The sequence below is a fragment of the Podarcis vaucheri genome (genome assembly GCF_965113315.1).
Source record: "Podarcis vaucheri genome assembly, chromosome: 12".
In the NCBI taxonomy this organism is placed as follows: Eukaryota; Metazoa; Chordata; class Lepidosauria; order Squamata; family Lacertidae; genus Podarcis; species Podarcis vaucheri.
The window spans coordinates 7,925,736-7,947,165 of record NC_138750.1 but is presented as its reverse complement, the minus strand read 5'-3'; the positions used below and the strand labels follow the sequence as shown (position 1 = coordinate 7,947,165).

At 44.4% G+C, this 21,430-nt stretch overlaps 1 protein-coding gene across 1 annotated transcript; it reads left to right on the top strand.

The window, feature by feature from the left end:
* The first annotated feature begins 6,678 nt into the window (after positions 1–6,678).
* EPDR1 (ependymin related 1) lies at positions 6,679–20,092 on the top strand. The gene is made up of 3 exons (XM_082192934.1): positions 6,679–7,309; positions 15,724–15,932; positions 16,483–20,092. Exons 1-3 carry the CDS (start codon positions 7,056–7,058, stop codon positions 16,671–16,673), a joined length of 654 nt encoding a protein of 217 aa, XP_082049060.1. The 5' UTR covers positions 6,679–7,055; the 3' UTR covers positions 16,674–20,092.
* Positions 20,093–21,430: the final 1,338 nt, after the last annotated feature.

Here is a 21,430-nt window from a genome sequence, read left to right as displayed (position 1 = left end):
ATGAGCCTGAACAGCACCAGTGCACTGACAAACGAAAACTTCTCACAGATGTGGAGATGGTAGGGTTATTATAGTGGTCCACAGTACATGCATTCATTTTTTCCTGTCTCACTGTGATCATTAGTCAAACCAGTCATGCTTATTTTCCATCTAAGCAAAGTCTAAGCTGGAGTTTGTTGTCATGACTGTCCATATACATGTGCGTATGGCTGTTCCTCCCAGCTACTAACTGGACAATGCGGGTGACTTTAGTGATGAGGACCACACTCCATTCCCCCTGGACCTGGAAAGTCTTGGTTCGATTCAAGAGGTCAGTTCTTGTGTTCTTAATAGGTATGAGCACCAGAGCTGACCTTATGAATTAGACCAAGATCCGCTTAGTCCAGAATTTGTTTCCCAACTGTGACCAGCAAACTGTTTCTGGGAAGTTCACAAACAGAGCATGTAGGTAACAAGTCTCAACAGGGAGCATTTATTTATTTGAATTATTTCCCACTCTCTTCATAAACAACCTTGGGGCAGGTCACGTCCATTCAAAGGTTTTTTTCTTATAAAAACAACAAGAAAACAAAACAAAACTTCAAAACATCAGTGAGCACAACTCCTCAACTGTCTGGCAAACGTAGTCCATTAAAAATATACAATCAACCCTAGAGTCCATTTTTTATGAGATAAACGTTTTCACCTGGCACAGCCAAATCAGTAACACCAGTTTAACCTCAGGGAAGACAGGATTCCACGAGCTGGGTACCACTGCCAAGAATACCTTGACAAGTTCGGGTAAGCTCTTGGCAATGATGAAACCAAAATAGCTGCACCAGTAGATCTCACTTATCACGCGGATATGCTGCCACTCACATGGAAGTTTCTGGTCAGCTGTCATGACTAATAGCTGCTGGTAGACCTCTGCTCCATGAATTTGCCTCCTTTTGTAAGCCACCTAAGTTAGTGGACATCAATTGCTGCTTCTTGTCACATTGAATTTTATTGATTGATTGATTTGTTAAATTTATATCTCACCTCTCCTCCCAAAGGAGCCCAGGGTGGCAATCAAGAATTGATAGAACAATAGAAACATATTTAAAACACATTAGAAGCAATTCCAATAGAGATTCAGACTGGGAAAGATCTCAGCTTAATACTCTTGTTGAAGAGGAAGGTCTTCAGTATGTGCTGAAAAGACTAAAGAGACACTTGTCCAATATTCAAGGCCCAATTCCTACATGGGGTTGGACAGACCTCCTGATAAGGTGGCATCTGTAGGAAGCCCTCACCTGCAAAGTGTGAGGTATATAAGGAGTCTTTCATCTTTCGGGCATCCTGGTCCCAAGCTGTGTTGGGCTTTATACACCAAAACCAGCACCTTGAACCTAGCACACTAGCTAATTGGCAACCAGCGCAATTCCTTGAACCATGGGGCAGCATGTTGGCGACATCCTGCCCCAGAGGGTAGTTGACCCATTGCATACTGCATTATTTGCAGCTTCTGTACCAACATCAAGGGCAGCCCCACACAGAGTGCATTGCAATACTACAAGCTTGGAGGTTATCAGCACAATTATAAGGCAATTGGCCAATTATCCAGACTCGGGACCACTCACCAACAGCACCTCAATCTTGTGAGGATTCAGATTCAGTTTCCTGGCCCTCATCCAGCCCACCATTGAGACCAGGCACTGTTTCAGGGTCTGCACAGCCTCTCGTGATTCATATGTTACAGACAAGTAGAGATGGGTATCACCAGCGTTCTGACGACACCTTGCTCTCAAATATCATAATGACTTCTCCCAGAGGCTTCATATAGATATTAAACAGCATTGGGAACAAGATGGGACCCTGCAGCACCACACAACACAACTGCCAGGGGGCTGAAAGACAATCATCCAATGCTATTCACTGAAACCAACCCTGGAGGTGGGATTGGAAGAACTGTGGGTTCCAATACCTAACCCATCAAGTCATCTCAGAAGGGTACCATGGTGAATGGTATCAAAAGTCAAGTAAGAACCACAGGGTGACACTCTCTTTGTCCCTCCCCTTGGGGTAACCTAGTCCAATTTAGTCCCATGACAAGGCCTGGGCCCAGGTTGAAAGGGTCAGGGTAATCTTCCTTTTGGAGCAAAAATCAACTTGAAGGTGTACCATGCCCTATGTCACAGGCCATGAAATCCTGAGCCAGAACAATAGAGGCAGCCTCAGCATGGATGTTGAAATCACCAGGAATATTGTTCTGGGTTCCTTCAACACCACACTCAACACCACCTCCACTGCATTGGTCAGAGAAGGTGCAGGATGGACAGCACACCAGCAGTAGTCCTAGTTTCCTTTCTCCTGGGCTCAATATCAGGCCCAGGATGTGCCCTCAAAGCCAGCTCCAAGACAGATAAATTCATTGGTGGTAGAAATCCTGGGGACCACGGCAACTTCTCCCTCCACCAAGTATCCAGGTGGGCACAGCTGGGTCTGATCCTTTTTTCCATGCTCGCCCACACAGGTCTCAGTAATACACACCAGACTGGCACTAAATCATGGATAATGGCGGTGTTATCTTAGAAGTAACCAGGAACCTGTCCATGGGAGGAATGGGAGTGAAGAACTAGACATAAATAGCATTCTGCTCCTCTTCCACCGTAACCTATCACTTCCCATGGCTGTATCTTCCTCTGCCCATGATCACAGAAACTGGGGTGACATCACACATGTCTCTTCCTATCCAAACTCATCCCAAACACATTATGAAAACAACACCAACAAAATCTACCACAACCAAATATTTCAGAAAAAAATTGGAACAGTATTACTAAACATTGGATGTTCTTAAGCAGAGGTTGGATGGCCATCTGCATGCATGCTTTAGCTGAGATTTCTGCATTGCAGGGGGTTTGGACCAGATTCCTTCCAACTATACAATTCTGTGGTTCTATGAAAGTCTACAGAACCTACCAAGTCACGATCACTTCTGCCCTCCAACTCACACCCAAAGAGGGCCAGCCTTCTGCCAGAAACAGACTCTCACTCTAAAGGCACCTGCAGACTTTCTTCGGACCCTGGGTCAGGCAAGGAGTCCCAGTCTTTGCAGGACAGATATCAGGGACCTCGGCAGAGCACCCATAAGTTCACAATAGTGTTCTATGAATAAGTATCCTTTATTAATGCAGATCTTTAGAAAGAAAAGAAAAAAGTAGTGCTCCTGAGAGTAGTGCTTGGGGAAAGGAGAAACTGGCACTCCACAACACAAGCACTGCTGGTCTAGTAGGGTGTACTAGTTGCTACAGGCACCTATTGGATAATGCCAGTGACGTCACTAGTGATGTAAAACACAATTATTTTGGCCATGTCACATTTGATTTTTATTTATTTACATTATTCAGTATGGTGAGATATATATGCTTATCAAATTGTCCGGATTCATATTCATATTGTCCTTAAAATACAGCACAAGGCTAGATCCATAGCAACAATCAGCCTCCATTTTGGGCACTAGCCAGTCATTCATGTTCCCCTGAACACAATCTTGACCAAATAGCCTATGCATAGGCGCCGACTCCATGGGGCTTGAGGGGGCTTGAGCCCCCTCAAAAAAAATTTTGGGGGGGCTCAGCCCCCCCAATAATCTCGGGCGCCGCCGCCGTCCCCCGCCTCCTCCCCACCTGCTCCCTCGCCAGCCAGCCAGCCGCGCGCCCTAGCCGGAGAGCCCCGGCCGTCCCCCGCGAGATTAGGGAATCCCCGGGGGCGGGGGCTCCTGCCTCTAGCCCCACGTTTCCCGCATATCAGCTGTTCCGGAGCTGATAAATAGGCAGCAGCACGCTCTCCCCTATTCGCTCACGAGGGGGCGGCACCACTTTATTTGCATATTCATGAGCTTATTTGCATATTCATGAGCTTATTTACATTTCACGAGCTTTCCCGGGCCCCCCCAATATTTTTTATAAGTCCGCGTCCCTGAGCCTATGTGTCCCATCTAGTGAATAAACTGAATGACATCTCCAAGATGTTGTTCTCCTTTTTCATTACCTCCCATTCATCCTAAGGCCCCAGGTATTGTGGTCATGTGAGTACACATGAATGGCTTTCAAACATGATGGCTATACTACCTACAGGATCAGAGGTGATGTGCTTCTGAATACCAGTTGCTGGCAAATACTAGTTGTGTTCATGTTCCACTTGCAGGTTTCACATAAGCTTCTGGTTAGCCACTCTAGGAATGGGACGCAAGCCTTTGGCTTGACCCAGCAGAGCTCTTTTTATGTTATGTGGTGGATTCAGGGACACAGAGCACCATCTGAAAAACATACTTACATTGTCTCTACTCTCCGCTTCCATTATGGAGTTTTTCAGTTAAATCTCTGAAAAGCTGTCTGTGACACCACAGCTAGTAAGGTTAACATCTCCAAGATGGAACAATGCGCCCACCTGACTCCTTCAGGATAGCACCACATGCAAATTGACACTAGTGATGGGGAAACCAAACTCAAACACTGCTACATGGAGCAGAAAGAGAATTTGCTGCTCATATCTTCTTCTTTTTAAATCTTTAGCTAAAATAACATATTTTTTTATATAGCAATTTTTGTGCAGCAATTTTTATATAGCAGTTATGTAGCTGCACAGTTGCAGAACTATCTGAACACATTATACCCTTTCAATTAAAGTTAAATGCACCCATTATAGGAAAGCTGGGCAATGAAAAATAGGTCATCAAGGATGCATGTACAAACCTTATTTACGGCACAGGAACCCAGAGCCTACTTAGGGTTTTTATTTGTTTGCAGTTAAATCTCAGTGAAATAAGCTGGACTGAGCTCCTTCACATGTGATCCTGTAGATATTGCTGGACCCTAACACCCATCATTTGCTGTCACGGGTTATGCTGGCAGAGGCTGATGGGAGTTGAAGTCCAACAACACACCTGGGGACTACAGGTACTCCATTTCTGCACTAGTACTTCCCATATGTCATTGTACTGCCAAGTAGTATGAGTACAAAGTACTAGCTGTAGTAAGAATAGTATTGTATGGGTTAACAATGGCAGGATGCCCATTAAGGTTTTGTGAATTCCCACTGTTAATGATGCAAACATCATCTGTCCTTTCTTCTGACCTCGCTATTTAATATTCCCCACCCTCTCAATTTGTTTACATAGCTGCAACTTAGGATAACACTTCATGCATCTGACAAAGCACATTCTGGTCCAGGAAAGGTTATGCCATAATAAACATGTTAGTCTGTAAGGTGCCACAAGACTTGGTTGTGTTGGCTACAGCAGACTAAGCCAAGCTCTCTGGACTTGGTATTCATAGACTAGAGTGGGATCCCAAACACAGAGCTTAGGAAACTGCCGTATATCATGGGTCCACCTTGCTAAGGATTATCTATAGCAGTGGTTCTCAAAGGGTGTGGCATAGCACATTGGATACACAACCAGAAACTAACCACACCATTCTTCAAGAGCATTGGCTCTTATTCTACAATTCTCCAAGACAAATTGCTGAGAACAGGGATTTTTAATTCCGACAAATATGAGAGATCAGAAAAGAAAGACTTCGTGTTGATGAGGAGACAAGTTTCTTTGTCTCAAATTAGTTTGTACACATACTTATGGTGCATTTGCAAGAGGCTCGTTTATAATCATATTTTGAGAAAATTCATGTAGCTGCCTTGTTTTATATTTTCTGAATGTCCCATGGTCATATTATAAAGGACTTGGGTTCTGTGTTATAAATCAAGCACTGCTAGGAGTTGCTTCTTTTTGTTTTCCGATGTGTTTCTTATCAATAAAAAAAATGGGGGAGCAAATTTTTATTCTCAGTGTGGCTCCGAGAAAGAAGTTTGGGAACCATGGGTCTATAGTGGCAGAAAGCGGCTTTCCAGAGTTTCAGTTAGGGGGCATTCTCAGCCCTGCCTGCAAGTGCTGGGCACTGAAACAGGGACCTTCTGCACGCAAAGCGGACATGCTATTCTACTGAACCAGAATCCTTCCCTCTAAAAATATAAGCATGAATTCCATTTATTCGGAAGGAAGTCCTAGGACCTAGGGGCTTTACTGCCAAAAAATTATTGCTCAGTGGCAAAATTGAGTTTGGTTCCACAGTAATATTAAGATGCAGATTACATCATGGCTTACCAGTGTTGTGCCCAGTGCTTTTTTTCTTGAAAACGTTTAGGGGTACTCCCCTTTTCCTACTCATTGAAATACTGCCCCTCAGTGAGGCCAAACTTAGATTCACAAAATGTTTAGGGGTATGCGTACCCTTGCGTACCCCCCAGAAAAAAAACACTAGTTCCAGGACTAGATTGTTTGGTAAACAGACACCACCCAGGTCCATCAGCTATGTCATTTGAAACGGGTTTGTGGGAAGTGGGGTGTTTTGGTTCGTTTTGGTTCTAGTTTTTATTGTCTATTTTGTGTTCTCATTTTGTATTTTTATGTTGTGCACCACTCTGTGATGTTCGGATGAAGGGCCACATACAAATTTAAGAAATAACAACAACATTTGGGTTTTGGTTCTGCAACGTGCGGTTTCCAGATTATATACTGGGGGGGGGGTATTAAAAATCGTTCAATTAGGAACGCCGAACGAATCGCAGAGACAACACACCGAAGAGAGGCATTTCGGTTTCCTCGTTAGGAATACTGTATCCGACACGGCCTCGGGACCCCTTTTGGTGCCAAAATAATCGCGCGAAGCGATGGAGCCCCGGAGCCTCTCTTGGCGCAGCAACGAGCTGTGCTTCTACTCCGCGGCCGTTAGGAAGCGCAATGCGGCGGCGGCGGCGACGTTTTGCTGCCTTTCCAAGCCGAGGAAGGCGAGTGGAGAGGGCTCCCTCTTCTTCTTCCCGGGCGCAGAGGAAGCAGAGAGCTTGTTGGGTAAAGAGACGGTGCCCGTTTGGGCTGCCGCGGGCTCCCTCTGCAGTTCCCGTCCTTCGGCTGGTTGCAGCAGCAGCAGCAGCAGCAGGCGCGGCCCCGCGCTCGCTCCCCAGCCTCTCTCGCCGTCCGAAGGGGCCCTTGGAGAGCGAGCGACCCGGCGCCCTTGCAGGAGAGCGCGGCGAGGGACATGGCCCCGGGCGCCTTCCCCGGGCGGCGGCTGCTGCTGGCGCTGCTGCTGCTCGGCGGCGCCTTAAGCCTGGCCCCGACGGCAGCGAGCGCGCCGCCGGCCGTGCCTTGCCAGGCCCCGCTGCAGTGGGAAGGGCGCACGGTGGTGTACGACCACAGCACCGGCAGGAACACCCGGGCGGCCGTGTCCTACGACGGCCAGAACCAGCGGCTGCGGATCCTGGAGGAGAGGAAGCAGCTCATCCCTTGCAAGAAGTAGGTGCCACGCGCCCCGGCGCAGCTTCTCCCGTGCGCTCTCGGGGGCGCAGCAGCTGCAGCGCGGGCTCCGGGGAGGGCTGTTCCCCCCTTGGCCGCGCCTTCCGTGGGGTGGGCATGGGGATCCTCTTGCCACCAGCCAATCGCGGCTCCCCTGCCGCTGTCTTGCGTAGGGGAGCGTGTGGATGATGCGCGATCCCCCGGCCGAGCAACGACGACACAAGCGCACCGAGTTCCCCGGCCACGCTGGGCGCGATTCTCAGGGCTGCCCTTCTTCTCTGCAGGCTGCTTGAATTTGGGGGGGCTGTCGTTGGAATGTAGCTCGGGAAGACCCCCAAGTCGGGGAAGGTTTTGCGCAGGAGCTCCTGTGGAGCCCCCGAAACGCAGGCGGTGTTTTCAGTGACGGGTAGCTGAGATCTTGCAGGGTGTGGAACAGGATGTTGACAAGCGCAGATTGCAGCAAATCGCGCGCGCGTGTTTTTCTCCTGTTTTGGATTCCAGCCACCCACGCCCCTTTCCAGGACACTCCATTTCATCAACCCTTACCCATGCACCCAGTAGAGATCTAAGTGACTGGAAAGACTCTACACTTACTGGGCTTTTTCTTTAGTTACCCACAACCCCGCATAGATCTCTCCCAATTTTCCCACGCATAGCCTATTTTTTTCAAACTTAGAGATTCCCTCAAGCCTCTGTGTGGATGGTTCCATTTTGGCCATGTATGGATTTATGATGGTGGCAGATATTTGTGTCATTACTTTTGACCAGAACCACAATAGTCCACCTATTGTAGAGACAGAATCAACACATGAAAATATTAACCAGCCCATTTTTCCCCTTCTGAGTTTGTATCTCTGGTACCCGAGGCAGCAAACAAGGAAGAGGCCTCTCGTTTTTGCAGGATAATCTGAAGTATATTACTTGTCTTCTTTCCCCACATGTTTTCCTTCTGCAGTTCTTCCATTCAAAACATTTTTCTGATAATTTAATAGATACTTAGAAATGCATCGGATGCAAAACTGAGTCCATCCAATTACATCACACTTTTTAATAATATGACTCTGAAATTAGCATATTTCTCTGCTACTCAAAGCAGTTTGTTTCACAATATTTGTATACTGCTTTCCAGCAATAACGGTTCTCAAAGCAGTTCACAGTAAATCAGATTTAGAGTGTTATAAAAAAATTCCATAATTAAATTTCATGGAATAATTAACTGCTGTATGTTGAACTTGGTGATTTGAGAATGTGATGGGCTGGTCAGAAGCAGGAAGGGTCAGGGCTAGGATTAGCCTGTTTCCCCCACGCTCCCTCCCAGGCCTCCACAGCTAGAAGCCGCCAGCATACTTGTGTCAGTCTTGCTTCAGATCTGAAAAGGAAGCACCATATGGCAGAGTGAAAATATAACAGCAAATGTCTGGAGAGCAGAAGGTACCTCTCAAAACAAACAGTGTGTGAGCAGGTGTCTCTTAAGTTTCTTAAGTTTAAGGATGTGTTATAAAAGGTGCAAATAGTTTCTCCTCTATTAAAATTACAGTAAATAATAATAATAATAATAATAATAATAATAATAGTAATAATAATAATTTATTTATACCCTGCCCATCTGGCTGGGTTTCCCCAGCCACATTGGGCAGCTCCCAACAGATTAAAAACAGAATAAAACATCAAATATTACAAACTTCCCTAAACAGGGCTGCCTTCAGATGTCTTCTAAAAGTCAGATAGTTTTTTATTTCCTTGACATCCGATGGGAGGGCGTTCCACAGGGTGGGCACCACCACCGAGAAGGCCCTCTGCCTGGGTCCCTGTAACCTCACATCTCGCAGTGAGCGAATCGCCAGAAGGCCCTCGGAGCTGGACGATGGGGGTGGAGACGCTCCTTCAGGTGTACAGTTCTGGTTCAGAAAACATCACATCAACTTCAGCTGCTTAGGAATACATCTGAAATATTGTTTGCTCAATTGTGATTCAGGGGTTTTTGCCTCCTGGTAGAAGAAGCCCACCCTTCCTACACTAGTAGCAATTCCTACCAGTTTCAGCTGCTTACTCTTGAGAGTTATCCAGGGATCACAATATTTCTCTGCAGAAGTGTGAACACCGCCCACCTCTGCTTACTAGAGACAATGCACTGTTGTTTACACCAGGCCCGTCCAACTCCCAAGAGACTGGGATCTACTTCCAGTATAACGAAACTGGCAGTGATCTACCCATTGTCATTGAGGATTGACCAGAGTTGTGCTTTTTTAAAGGGGAAATGATATAAATCACTCACCAAAAACTGCATCGCTAACTAACGTATCCAGCGCTAAAAACACTCATCATATTTCCAAACGCCAAGAGAAAAGACCTAACGCCGCCCACTTGACACGACAGAGGGACAGAGTGAGGGGGCAGGGGGCGGAGACATTCATTCCCCAGTTTTTTTAATCCCACGATCGATAAGGATCTTGTGATCAACCAAGATCAACGGGGATCTACCTGTCAATTGCGGTCGACCATTTGAACATGTCTGGTTTATACCGATCCAAGGATGAAATAGATGATTCAAGAGCAGCTGATCTTTCATTGGCACTCTTTTGACTTGCACCAGCTTCCCAACTTGTAGATCTGTAATATGGTTGCTAGAAGTTAGTTACCCTGGAGGCTCCATCGTTGGAGGCCCAGAATGGCGGGGAAATCAAGGGGGGAAGTGAAGTGAAGTGAACTGGTGGCATAACTTCCTTCTTGACCTTTGCAAACAATGATTGAAACGTGGGTGGTAGATTTAATTCACCAGTTTGGGAAGGGGTGGGGGGAAAGTAACTTGGTAAGAGCAGCATTATTGATCATTATACTAGTCAGTTCTGGAAAACTTTGATCTTGGGAGATGTTGAGTCATTCTGGCCATTGTCCAGCTGAGCACTCAAGGATGGGACAAGCTCTGCGCAGTTTAATGGAAGATCTGCCAGCTCTCTGGCACTGCTTTCTCCAACATCAGTCAATTTGGCTCGGCACATAATCTGGTAGAGATACATGAATTAGTTTGTGGCAAGGACTATGAAAGAGCAGGAAATGGAATACTAGCATCCCTGCTAGTGCAGAATTGAGAGAACTCAACTGCTTAGAACTTTGGCAGTTGAATCAAACATTATTCTTTAGCTCCAAGGGACAGTTTATACAATCAGCAGAATCATGGAAAAGATTACCAAGCTGTAGGTAGAGTTGCATGTTTGAAAGCTCTCCCATTTCCTTCACATTGAAAACCAGTATTTCGAGGAGAAGGGTTCAGCCTCTCCCTCTGCCTTGTCTTCCTCTATAGGTCTGAAGTGAAGTTTCTTTTGTTTGTGGGATGGATTGTTCAAACATACAGAGCTCTATCTGCAGCCTGAAGTGATACAGTAAAAGGTAAAGGTAAAGGGACCCCTGACCATTAGGGCCAGTTGCGGACGACTGTGGGGTTGTGGCGCTCATCTTGCTTTACTGGCTGAGGGAGCTGGCGTAGAGCTTCTGGGTCACGTGGTCAGCATGACTAAGCCACACACACACACACATATATATTAGTTTTTTTAACATATCATTTTCAACAATAATTAAACATACTTTTATATCTTACACAATTTTTTCACTTTCATCATTCACATCTGAAAATTTTCCAATCTATTCACTTAATATACAATTCTTACTTTCACTATTACCTTTAAATCTCATATCTAATATCTCTATTCTTTCTCTACTTTGCAATATTTCATATATTTCTCCTTACAAAACTTATTGTAGTCCTACTAGCATAATTTGTTAATTAGAGTTGCTCTTCAAATAGTTTGTATATTTCTTCCACTCTTCTGTAAATCTCTGGTCCCGCAGGTTTTGAATCCTTCCTGTCATTTTGTCTAATTCTGCGTAGTCCATTAGTTTGCCATTCTTCTTTCATTGGAATTTCTTCTTGCTTCCATTTCTGGGCTAACAATACTCTTGCCGCTGTTGTTGCATATAAAAACAATTTAACATCTTGTCTATTAATATACTCACCTATAATACCAAGTAAAAATGCTTCTTTTTTTTTTTAATCATATGTGGTGGGAATGTAAGAAAGTAAAAAACTTATGGGAAATGATATATAATGAGATGAAAAAGATGTTGAAATATACATTTTTTTAAAAAAAACACATGACTAAGCCACTTCTGGCAAACCAGAGCAGCGCATGGAAACGCCGTTTACCTTCCCGCCGGAGTGGTGCCTATTTATCTACTTGCACTTTGATGTGCTTTCGAACTGCTAGGTTGGCAGGAGCAGGGACCGAACAATGGGAGCTCACCCCGTCGCGGGGATTCGAACCGCCAACCTTCTGATTGGCAAGCCCAAGAGGCTCAGTGGTTTAGACCAAAGCGCCACCCGCGTCCCGAAGTGATACAGTCTTCATCAATTATTCTCCTGATCATATAAATTGGCTCTGGGGAGGCGTAACTGTTGGTTACTGGTCGTTGAAGCAGTGTGACACTCGGGGTAACTGCAATATAGGCAATGTGTTTATTTTACAACAAGTAACTTTCTGGTATCCTCGGATGAAGTCCAAGTAACAATATTCAGGTCTGTATAATGTATGGGGAAAGGATTGTTCTACAAGGTGAAAGATCACATTGTACTGCTCTCTCAGGATATCATGGTCATGTGGAGGAATCACATGCATGGCAGCTTCTGTAGAAAACTCTGTCGAGATTTCTGGCTAGCCTTCTTGACACGATAGTTTTCTATGCATGGGAACTATTTCACAAAAGACAACATTCAAATATGCATGGATTTTGTGCACCTCATACACACACCCTTTGTGGAGATAAACAGAAAGAAAGATGATTATTTCTGAAAGTTACCACTTGCTTGCAACATGCAGCCTGTCCTTTCGGAGAGGCGCCACTAGTCTCAGCCAGAAAGCAGAAGCAAACCCCCCCCCACTTTGACTTGCCAATCAGAAGGTTGGTGGTTCGAATCCCCACAACGGGGTGAGCTCCCATTGCTCGGTCCCAGCTCCTGCCCATCTAGCAGTTCGAAAGCATGTCAAAGTGCAAATAGATAAATAGGTACCGCTCTGGCGGAAAGGTAAACGGCGTTTCCATGCGCTGCTCTGGTTCACCAGAAGCGGCTTAGTCATGCTCGCCACATGACCCGGAAGCTGTATGCCGGCTCGCCAATAAAGCGACATGAGCGCCGCAACCCCAGAGTCAGTCACGACTGGACCTAATGGTCAGGGGTCCCTTTACCTTTACCTTTTAAGTTACCTCTTTGGTCCTTTTATTGGCTCATGTGGGACCAACACGGATAGCTGGCCCTGATGAATACTTGAGGCTCCCGACCCCTAATGTAAAGAGTTCCTCATGTGTGCTTGTACATGCGTGTTGTATGCACACAGTGCATGGAAGAATGTGGCAGTACCCACTGCTGGCATGCAGCCCTCTGAAGGAGAATGCAACTTTCAGGCCAAACAAGTTAGCTATCCCAAGCTATGCTCGTGACACACTGTGTATTGGGAGCTGCACTCTTCATGATTTTAAAAATAAATTGAGCTTATTGCCGGCACTCTTAACTTTTAACTCTGTTTACTAAGAGCATAATCCAAAATCGACTGAACCAATTGATTCAAATCACCTCGTCTTCAGATTTGCATTTTGCTTTGGGGTGGTTTGATGGGTGGGATTATAGTAAATGGTCTTCGCCTTATATTTGGAGAGGGAACACAGTAAATATAGATTTTTGAACTCCCCTAGAAAGGGTGGTGAACTGGAGGCGGTAAATAGTAGCAGGTGTTGGAAGACCTAGAGTGAGATGCTTAAAGGTTGCCTGCGGTCTTTTGATTGAAGTGGGAAATATGGGCGATAGGAGGAATGTGTCTGAAATTGAATCTGGAGTAAGGATTCCAAAGGCGCCAGGTTCTCCGAAAAGAGCTCAAGGGAAAGATACAAAGATGTCCTTTCCTGTAGTATCTGTCAGAAAGAAACCCCAGAAGAGGTGCTCAACTCTTCAGGCAGAGGCGGAAAAATAATATTGGGTTAAAATAAAAAAATAAAATCAGATAAATAAATAAATAAAATCAGTCTGCAGCTCAGGACTATGAAGTGTATTGTGTGGTGCACATGAATGAGAAATATACAGTTGCTAAAAATGAGTAAAACTGTTAAGTATCACTGGATGAAAACCATTAAATCTGGTATTCAACAACCTTCAGTTGCTCAAAATATGCTTTCTCAAGTTACACTCTCTGACGCGGCTGTATCAGATTTGACTGTACAGTGGTCCCCCGCAAGACGAATGCCTCGCAAGACAGAAAACTCGCTAGACAAAAGAGTTTTCTGTTTTGGAGGTGCTTCGCAAAACGAATCTCCTATGGGCTTGCTTCGCAAGAGGACAATGTCTTGCAAGTTCCTGCTGGTTCCCCCCCTTTTTTTCTAAGCCGCTAAGCCGCTTATCAGCTGATCCGATCAGCAGATAAGCCGCTAATAGCGCTAATCCGTCAATGGGCTTGTTTCGCAAGACGAAAAAACCGCTAGACGAAGAGAATCACAGAACGGATTCTTTTCGTCTTGCGAGGCACCACTGTACCTTGTTGGGTAGGACTGGACAATGGAGATCTCACTTGCTAATCCTGACCCTGTATAGCTCTGTCTACAGCCCAATTTCCTCTACTTGACTGGTTGTTTAATTCCCCAACTCTCCATTTTCCCATTTATCATGCTTATTAAGTTGCCTTGAAGGTAGTTAGAGGATTCTGTGCTATGGTTGCCTAACAGCTGTGCTTCAATCCTTTTCTCTTGAACCGGAGAATATGGCTGCCTCTGAGCTGGCTAACCTGTGACGATAGGAACGGAGATAGTGGAAGGGGCATTGAGAACAATGTACAGTACGGGGAAACCCACACTTCTTCTGCTTCTTCTACCACAAAAATTCTGATATTTCTGAAAGATCCAGAATGGATCACCAATATTTTCACTTGTCTGGCATGTGCACAAACATAGTCATGGTTTATGTGGGGACTCTGTTGATGAGTGTAGTTTGTGGCCTGTTTTGCACCATTTCCCTTCCAGTTTGCAAGCCCAGTTCAGAGGAGATGAGGGGGTGGGGAGGCAATTTTCTTTATTGGGAGATACTTAAAAGTAGCCAGAAGAGCAGTCTTAAAATATACTGGGTTTTTGCAACTGGATATTCCAAGAGCGGGTCTTTGAACTTTTCCTTCATTATGCCCCACTGTACTGACATTTCCTTCTAGTTTCCTGCTACTATTTAGGCTCAAAATTGCATCTGTGCAATGCGTGTCTCGCTCTTTAGGTTTCACCTGACTTGCTTTTGAATTCATGTCATCTAGCAAATAATAAAAGTGTGCTTTAAATCTGCTTAGGGTTATCTAAACACACTCAGCGGGTTCACTGACCTTTCCCTGACCAAGAGAGAGCTTGTACCAGTGACAGGCTATATTTTTAAACCAATATTATTTACAGGTCTTGTCCCCCTTGCTATTATTTCTTGGGCCTGTCCTTGGGTGAAAAATAAATGTGTCATTCTTGATTTTTACTCACACCTGCTTCCTTAATACAATTAAAACTAGACTTTTGTTTCTTTGAAATAGAAATGTATTTTTAGCCAGTCTATAATAGTAAAGGAAGTCTGTGTGTTTAGGCACCAGTTGCTTGCGAATATTTTTGGAAGCGTTATTAACAGATAATGTTATGTATATATTGAAAACAGTTAGGTACTTCTTTTCAGGTGAAACTCACAGAGCAGTTTAAAAAGGTAAAGGTACCCCTGCCCGAACGGGCCAGTCTTGACAGACTCTGGGGTTTGTGCGCCCATCTCACATCTATTGGCCGGGGGCCAGCGCTGTCCGCAGACACTTCCGGGTCACGTGGCCAGCGTGACAACGCTGCTCTGGCGAGCCAGAGCCGCACACGGAACGCCGTTTACCTTCCCGCTGGTAAGCGGTACCTATTTATCTACTTGCACCCGGGGGTGCTTTCGAACTGCTAGGTGGGCAGGCGCTGGGACCGAGCAGCGGGAGCGCACCCCGCCGCGGGGATTCGAACCGCCGACCTTTCGATCGGCAAGCCCTAGGCGCTGAGGCTTTAGCCCACAGCGCCACAGAGCAGTTTACATGAATGCAAATATTAATGCAGTAAGCAGCAATTACATATAATTATAATAATTTTTTATTTATACCCCGCTCATCTGGCTGGTCCATGGGTTTACCCAAGACTCCTTGGAATTGTAGTCCGCCAACAGTGTTTAAACTCTCCTATTTGAAATCCCTCCCCCCCCCCCCAGAACTACAGTCCTAAGGGCTCCCATGAGCCAGTTTAAAACTCTGGGGTCGATGTGCACAATCTGTCACGTAATGATGCACACCCAAGAATTCACAGATATTACCTTTGCTCTTGGTTTGCTTTTTCAGGTTTTTTGAATATATCTACCTCTATAAAGACACGGTGATGTTTCAGATTGAGCAAGTGACAAAGCTGTGTTCCAAGATTGCCTTGACTGAGCCGTGGGATCCTTACGATATTCCTGACAACTCAACCTACGAAGATCAGAACTACATTGGAGGACCTGGCGACCAAATTATGGTACAGGAATGGTCCGACAGAAAACCAGCTAGGAAATGTAAGCATACTTTGGTTAATAAATTAATTGGGAGGGGCCTTTTCTCTTTTTGAGAGAGAGAGAGAGGTTAGCTGATGGAAATGGATCACAGAAGGGAAACATATTGTTATTGGTGTATTGTTTGACATTTGATACGGTTTAAAATGATTTTATATGTTGTAACTAGCCGTGAGAAGATAGCATTTTTGGGCGCCAGTGCCTGCGTGTAACCAGGGTTCTGGTTGTCTGTGGTTATACCTGGTTAAGCAATTTAAGTTTACAATCCTCTGCAGATCCAAGAAGAGCTCAATTAGCATTGACTTTTAAGTTGAAAAACAGCTTAAATTTAAAGCAAGTCTCTGTATCTTTTGGGGCCACAATTCTCCCAAGAATTTCTGCAAAGCAATCCCACAGAAACTGATGGGAGTTATTTCCAGACCAAACGGGTTTGAGGATTGTAGCATTAACCCTTCATTTGGAAAAAAAATGACTTCTTCTTGCTGGCATAATGAAAACTTGAAAATTATCTATGCTTCCCCTATATAAACTCATACTTTGTGCTTTGTTACAGCTGAAACCTGGGTTGGTGTTTATACAGTCAAAGACTGTTATCCAGTGCAGGAGACCTATACCAGGAACTACAGCGTGACAACCTCCACCCGATTCTTTGATCTAAAGCTTGGGATAAGTGATCCATCTGTATTCACGCCTCCCAGCACCTGCCAGACAGCACAACCAAACAAGATGAGCGATGAATGCTAATCATGGAGATTGGCTTCTACACGCAAACATATGTAATATAGTTATCATGAATCCTCAGCTGCTGATGTCTTAACATGGTGGTTGCACTTTGCAGAATGGAGGGCTTTGGGAATGAGATCTCTCGTTGACTAGAAAAAGTGAGAAAACCCATCTCTCCACCAGAGTCTCATTCTAATATTGTCCTCATATTCTACATTTACCAGTGAAGCATTTGTTTTAGCCACTACATTTTTGTTGGAAGAACCTGTTGCTTATATTTCCCAAGAGACACATTGTGCTCTTAAAGCATATTAAAATATCACGTGCATTTGCTCATTTTGGAGAAGTAAGCATACTTTATGACATGTAGCAGGGAAGGCATTTCCATAACGTGCCACCATTAACCGATTATGTAGAGAGATTTCCTTAACGTCTTGGAAGTTGTTACAGTAAATGAATTTGCTTTTGGGGGGGGGGGGAATCAAGAATAACTATTCATGTAATAAGTGACTGGTGTGATGCTACAAATACTACAATGATGCCTCTGTTCTTCTACTTACTACTGCTTTCATGGGATCTGATGGGATTTCCTTCTCTTTTATGCACCCCGTATTAAATATGCTTTGTTAAAGCAATGTTCCTTTGAATTTATGCAAAAAAAGGATTGCTTTACTTGTTTAACAGTCTCTCATTGAAAACCTATAGAGCTGGTGTCTTGTCAGAAATATATATTTGGCAACATTAGATATATTTAGGATTCAAGTGCACTGCACCCAATGAATATATATATATATATATATAGTATTTTTTGTAGTTATTTGTAGTTAACCTCTGCCAACAAACTTCAACTGTTCAACAGTCCCTTGCACTGAAGTCTGCTGCTATTCATTAGCTTTGTTTTATTTTTAGGATTGTTTTAATTTTGTTGGCATTTATTTGTAAGTCGTATGTGAGTTTGGTTTTCGTCAGAGAAAGTATGGCGCAAATAAGTCAGTGGGGGGCGCTCTTGGAATTGCAGGGGCTTCTGTGTGTTTGGCAGTCAATCTGCAGAGCTCTGGACTAAGCTGAGCATCGGTATTATTTTAGACGTCTCAATGAAATTGGGGGTCATTTACCCTTACTGGCTAGGAAAAGAAGACCATCTTTTGTCAAGAAAGCAGCTCCTTTAGTACATATAAGAACTACACACCCATCAGTGATGGCGTAGATCATGGGTAGGCAAACTAAGGCCTGGGGGTCGGATCCGGCCCAATTGCCTTCTAAATCCGGCCCGTGGACGGTCCAGAAATCAGCGTGTTTTTACATGAGTAGAATGTGTCCTTTTATTTAAATGCATCTCTGGGTTATTTGTGGGGCCTGCCTGGTGTTTTTACATGAGTAGAATGTATGCTTTTATTTAAAATGTATCTCTGGGTTATTTGTGGGGCATCGGAATTCATACAGTATATTTTTTTCAAAATATAGTCCGGCCCCCCATAAGGCCTGAGGGAGAGTGGACCGGCCCCCTGCTGAAAAAGTTTGCTGACCCCTGATATAGATCTTTTGTAGCTCTTCCTTCTATGTCTTCAGTTTGTGTGTGATTGGGCAAGGCCTCCCGTGCCTTCCTCCCAGTCTCCGCATGTTCACTGGAAGCATGAAGGAAATTCAATGCATGCACATGACACCCAGGCACATAGCACCTGTCGTTCCTTTTGCTCAACACATCAAGGTTGGAAATGGGGTTTCAGGTGCAACCCTGAATCCTAGTCATGCACTGACTGAAGTTGTGGAAGGGGAGGAGAGAACAGGGTCCGTTTCTTGCATCAGACAGGGTCAAAACGAGAGTGCTTATCAGTGCCTTTAAATATGACGCTTGTGTGTATTGCTATATAACGCCATTGCACTTTATGGAGTAACAAAGACAGGCCCTCGGCCTGAGCAGTTAGCAATCTAAAATTTGAAACGGGGGAAAGAGGGGATAAAAATGGCGGATGAGGGTAATTGGGAGCCTACGCTTACTTTGATCACACATACTTGGCTTTGCCATCACAGGTGTTTTTGAGGAAAGATTTGAAGGAGGAGAAAAGCACAGATAAGTGTTCTAGGAGGGAGGTTTAGCTGTGAGAAGCAGCAAGGAGGAAGGGCAGAGTTATTTGAGATAGCAGGAAACCTTCAGGCAACTGAGAACAGCGACGTTGGTGGCTTTTTCGGTAAGGAAAGGGACCTCTCGCTGGATCCATGAGGATTTCAGGAAGGCTCTCCCGTGGTCTGAAGGTGAAAAGAGACGGGTGGTTTTGGTGGCAGAATTCTGGGTGGAGGTGAGAAGGCCAAGGTGTGGTACTAGAAGGTCGGATAGGAGGTTGTGACGGTAGAAGAGGAGGGAGATGAAACAGGTACCATATAAAACAAGGGTGAGGAGCTGCCAGCCTGCAGTATGGGGCTTCTGTTTCTGGCTTGTGAGAAGCCTTCTGCTGGAGGCCACACATACCCACCCACCCCACCAATTAGGTGTGTGAAAAGCCATCTGTTGGGGTTCGCCTTTCCTGTGTGCTGTGCCTACTTGCCCAAAAGGCTGTCCTGCCGCAGTTTGATCATGGGCGGTGGCAGGGGGAAGCCTGTTTTCCAAGGCTAATGGTTATGGAGGTGGAGAAGATCTTCGTGGAGAACGCGGTAGAAGAAGCTGGGGATGATGGGAGGGAGAGATCAGAACATACTGTGGGGCATCAGGTTGGCATCGGCTGTAATACAGAAATAGTTTTACAAGTTAGTGGCCTGCCCTAAACAACTTAAGCAGCACAGCATATATCTGTCAAGAGTTATTGACACATAAATTCAGGTAGTATTTGCTGAAAGCAGATGGGTAATAAACATACTCAAATGTTTATCATTTCTCAGATGCTACTAATAATAATTTCCTCATACATCGAGCCAATGTGTTAATGTTAATGTTTATTATTATTATTTTTATTGTTATTTGTATTAAACCTATGTGGCCAATGTATTTTTGAACCCCCTTGTGTGTAGCAATGTAGAAAGGCGGTATACAAATTAGAAGTGAAATGAAATTAAATGAATAAATAGCACATTCTGTCAAGACAGAAAACATCTCCCCTTCATTAACGTTGCAAAATGTACTAAGAATCTTGATTAAAAGCTATAGAACTGAGTTTTTTTGTGATGGTTTTCATATGATACACCACTGCTCCATGATATTGTAGATTAGGGAGATGATGGTTTCTATCTCTTGATGATAATTGTTCTTAGTTTGTCATAATAATCATTCTAGCTAGTTTATTTTATGCACCTTTGAATAAAACACATTGGAATAGGGCAAACACCTTTGAAAATGTTGCAGTGGGAGCTGGGTAAGATCAATATAGACTCTCACCTAGGGAATCAAGTCATGGATGTATTTCTCAGTTCTGTTCTGCCAACTAAATAAAGGTGTGTGTGTGAAAGCATGGAGAAGGTTGCACTTATCCTTTGTCCAGATTTCTGATGATTGCATTTGTCTGGATCCTAGGAAGCCCAAACCCAAGTTTGAGGAAAGCGCTCTTTGGTGAAAGAACCCCAGCAGATACTTAATGTTGCATAACATGTAGCAAAGGAAAGTATGCATGGAAATATATGCTGTATAGCCTTTAAAACGTGCCCTTTCTATTGTACTAAAAAATGCCTGGTTTGAATAATTCCTTCCAAAGTATCCCACTACCCTAGAATAGAAAATGACCACACATTCGGTAAGTTATCAAGTAGTTTACTTACAAAATTCTTCAAAGGTCAGAATAAAGATGCACAGGAAGTTAAATGTTGGTTGGTTACAAAAGGTAAAAGTGCCTAAACTATTGGTATAGAGAAAATGCTGATTTCAGGCTCCGTTCTTGACTGAAACAAAAGAGGATGGTTAAAGCCATGTGACTGGCGGGAGCAAGCAGCTCAGAGCTCCTCACATACTTACTTACATGTAAACTGGAAGAGCAAAAGGCTTGGTGGCCCATTTCCTTCCACGGTGAGGGGAAGTGGCACAGACTAAGCCATGCAGGACAGTTTACTCAATGGTTTTAACCCCTTTCCTGATTTAATTAGACTCAAGAATTTATTTTATTTATTGAATTTATTTATTGAATTTATATACTGCCCTATACCCAGAGGTCTCAGGGCAGTTCACAGAATAAAATCAAAATATAAAACCACAAAATACATAATCAGTATAAAAACAACAACCCAATAACCCACCCACCTCCAGTGCTTATATGAAGCTGGTTACCTTACACCAGTGTTTTTCAACCACTGTTCCGCGGCACACTAGTGTGCCACGAGATGTTGCCTGGTGTGCCGTGGGAAAAATTGAAAAATTCGAAAGATTTTTTAAAAGAAAAAAGTCAAATTTTCACCCACTACGCGGGCGCCGGACTGTGTCCACCCTATTTTCCATCCATCCTGGGTGGGGATCAGATCGGATGGGATCGGATGAGAGCGGACAGGCGGTCCGCTCTCATCCGATTCCCCATAGAGAGCAGCGGGGCTCTGACATCTCCCTCTTCGTACACAGTGGTGGTGTGCCTCATGATTTTTTTCATGAAACAAGTGTGCCTTTGCCCAAAAAAGCTTGAAAAACACTGCCTTACACAACACAATTTTGGAATATTTATTTCTCTGAATCATAGGCTGTTCCACCCCAAGGGTTTGGATCAGGTAACAATGTTAAAATCTTAAATCCTCAGTTATATTATAAATAACATAAGAAGCGCTCTGTTGTAGCTGACCTATCTAGTCTAGGACCATTTTTCACAACTGAG

Excerpts from the sequence above, each read along its gene's own strand:
- EPDR1 (XM_082192934.1), top strand. The coding sequence starts at position 7,056 with ATGGCCCCGGGCGCCTTCCCCGGGCGGCGGCTGCTGCTGGCGCTGCTG. Across the intron at positions 7,310-15,723 it reads CAGCTCATCCCTTGCAAGAA|GTTTTTTGAATATATCTACC; the intron begins GTAGGTGCCACG and ends TTGCTTTTTCAG. Across the intron at positions 15,933-16,482 it reads CAGAAAACCAGCTAGGAAAT|CTGAAACCTGGGTTGGTGTT; the intron begins GTAAGCATACTT and ends GCTTTGTTACAG.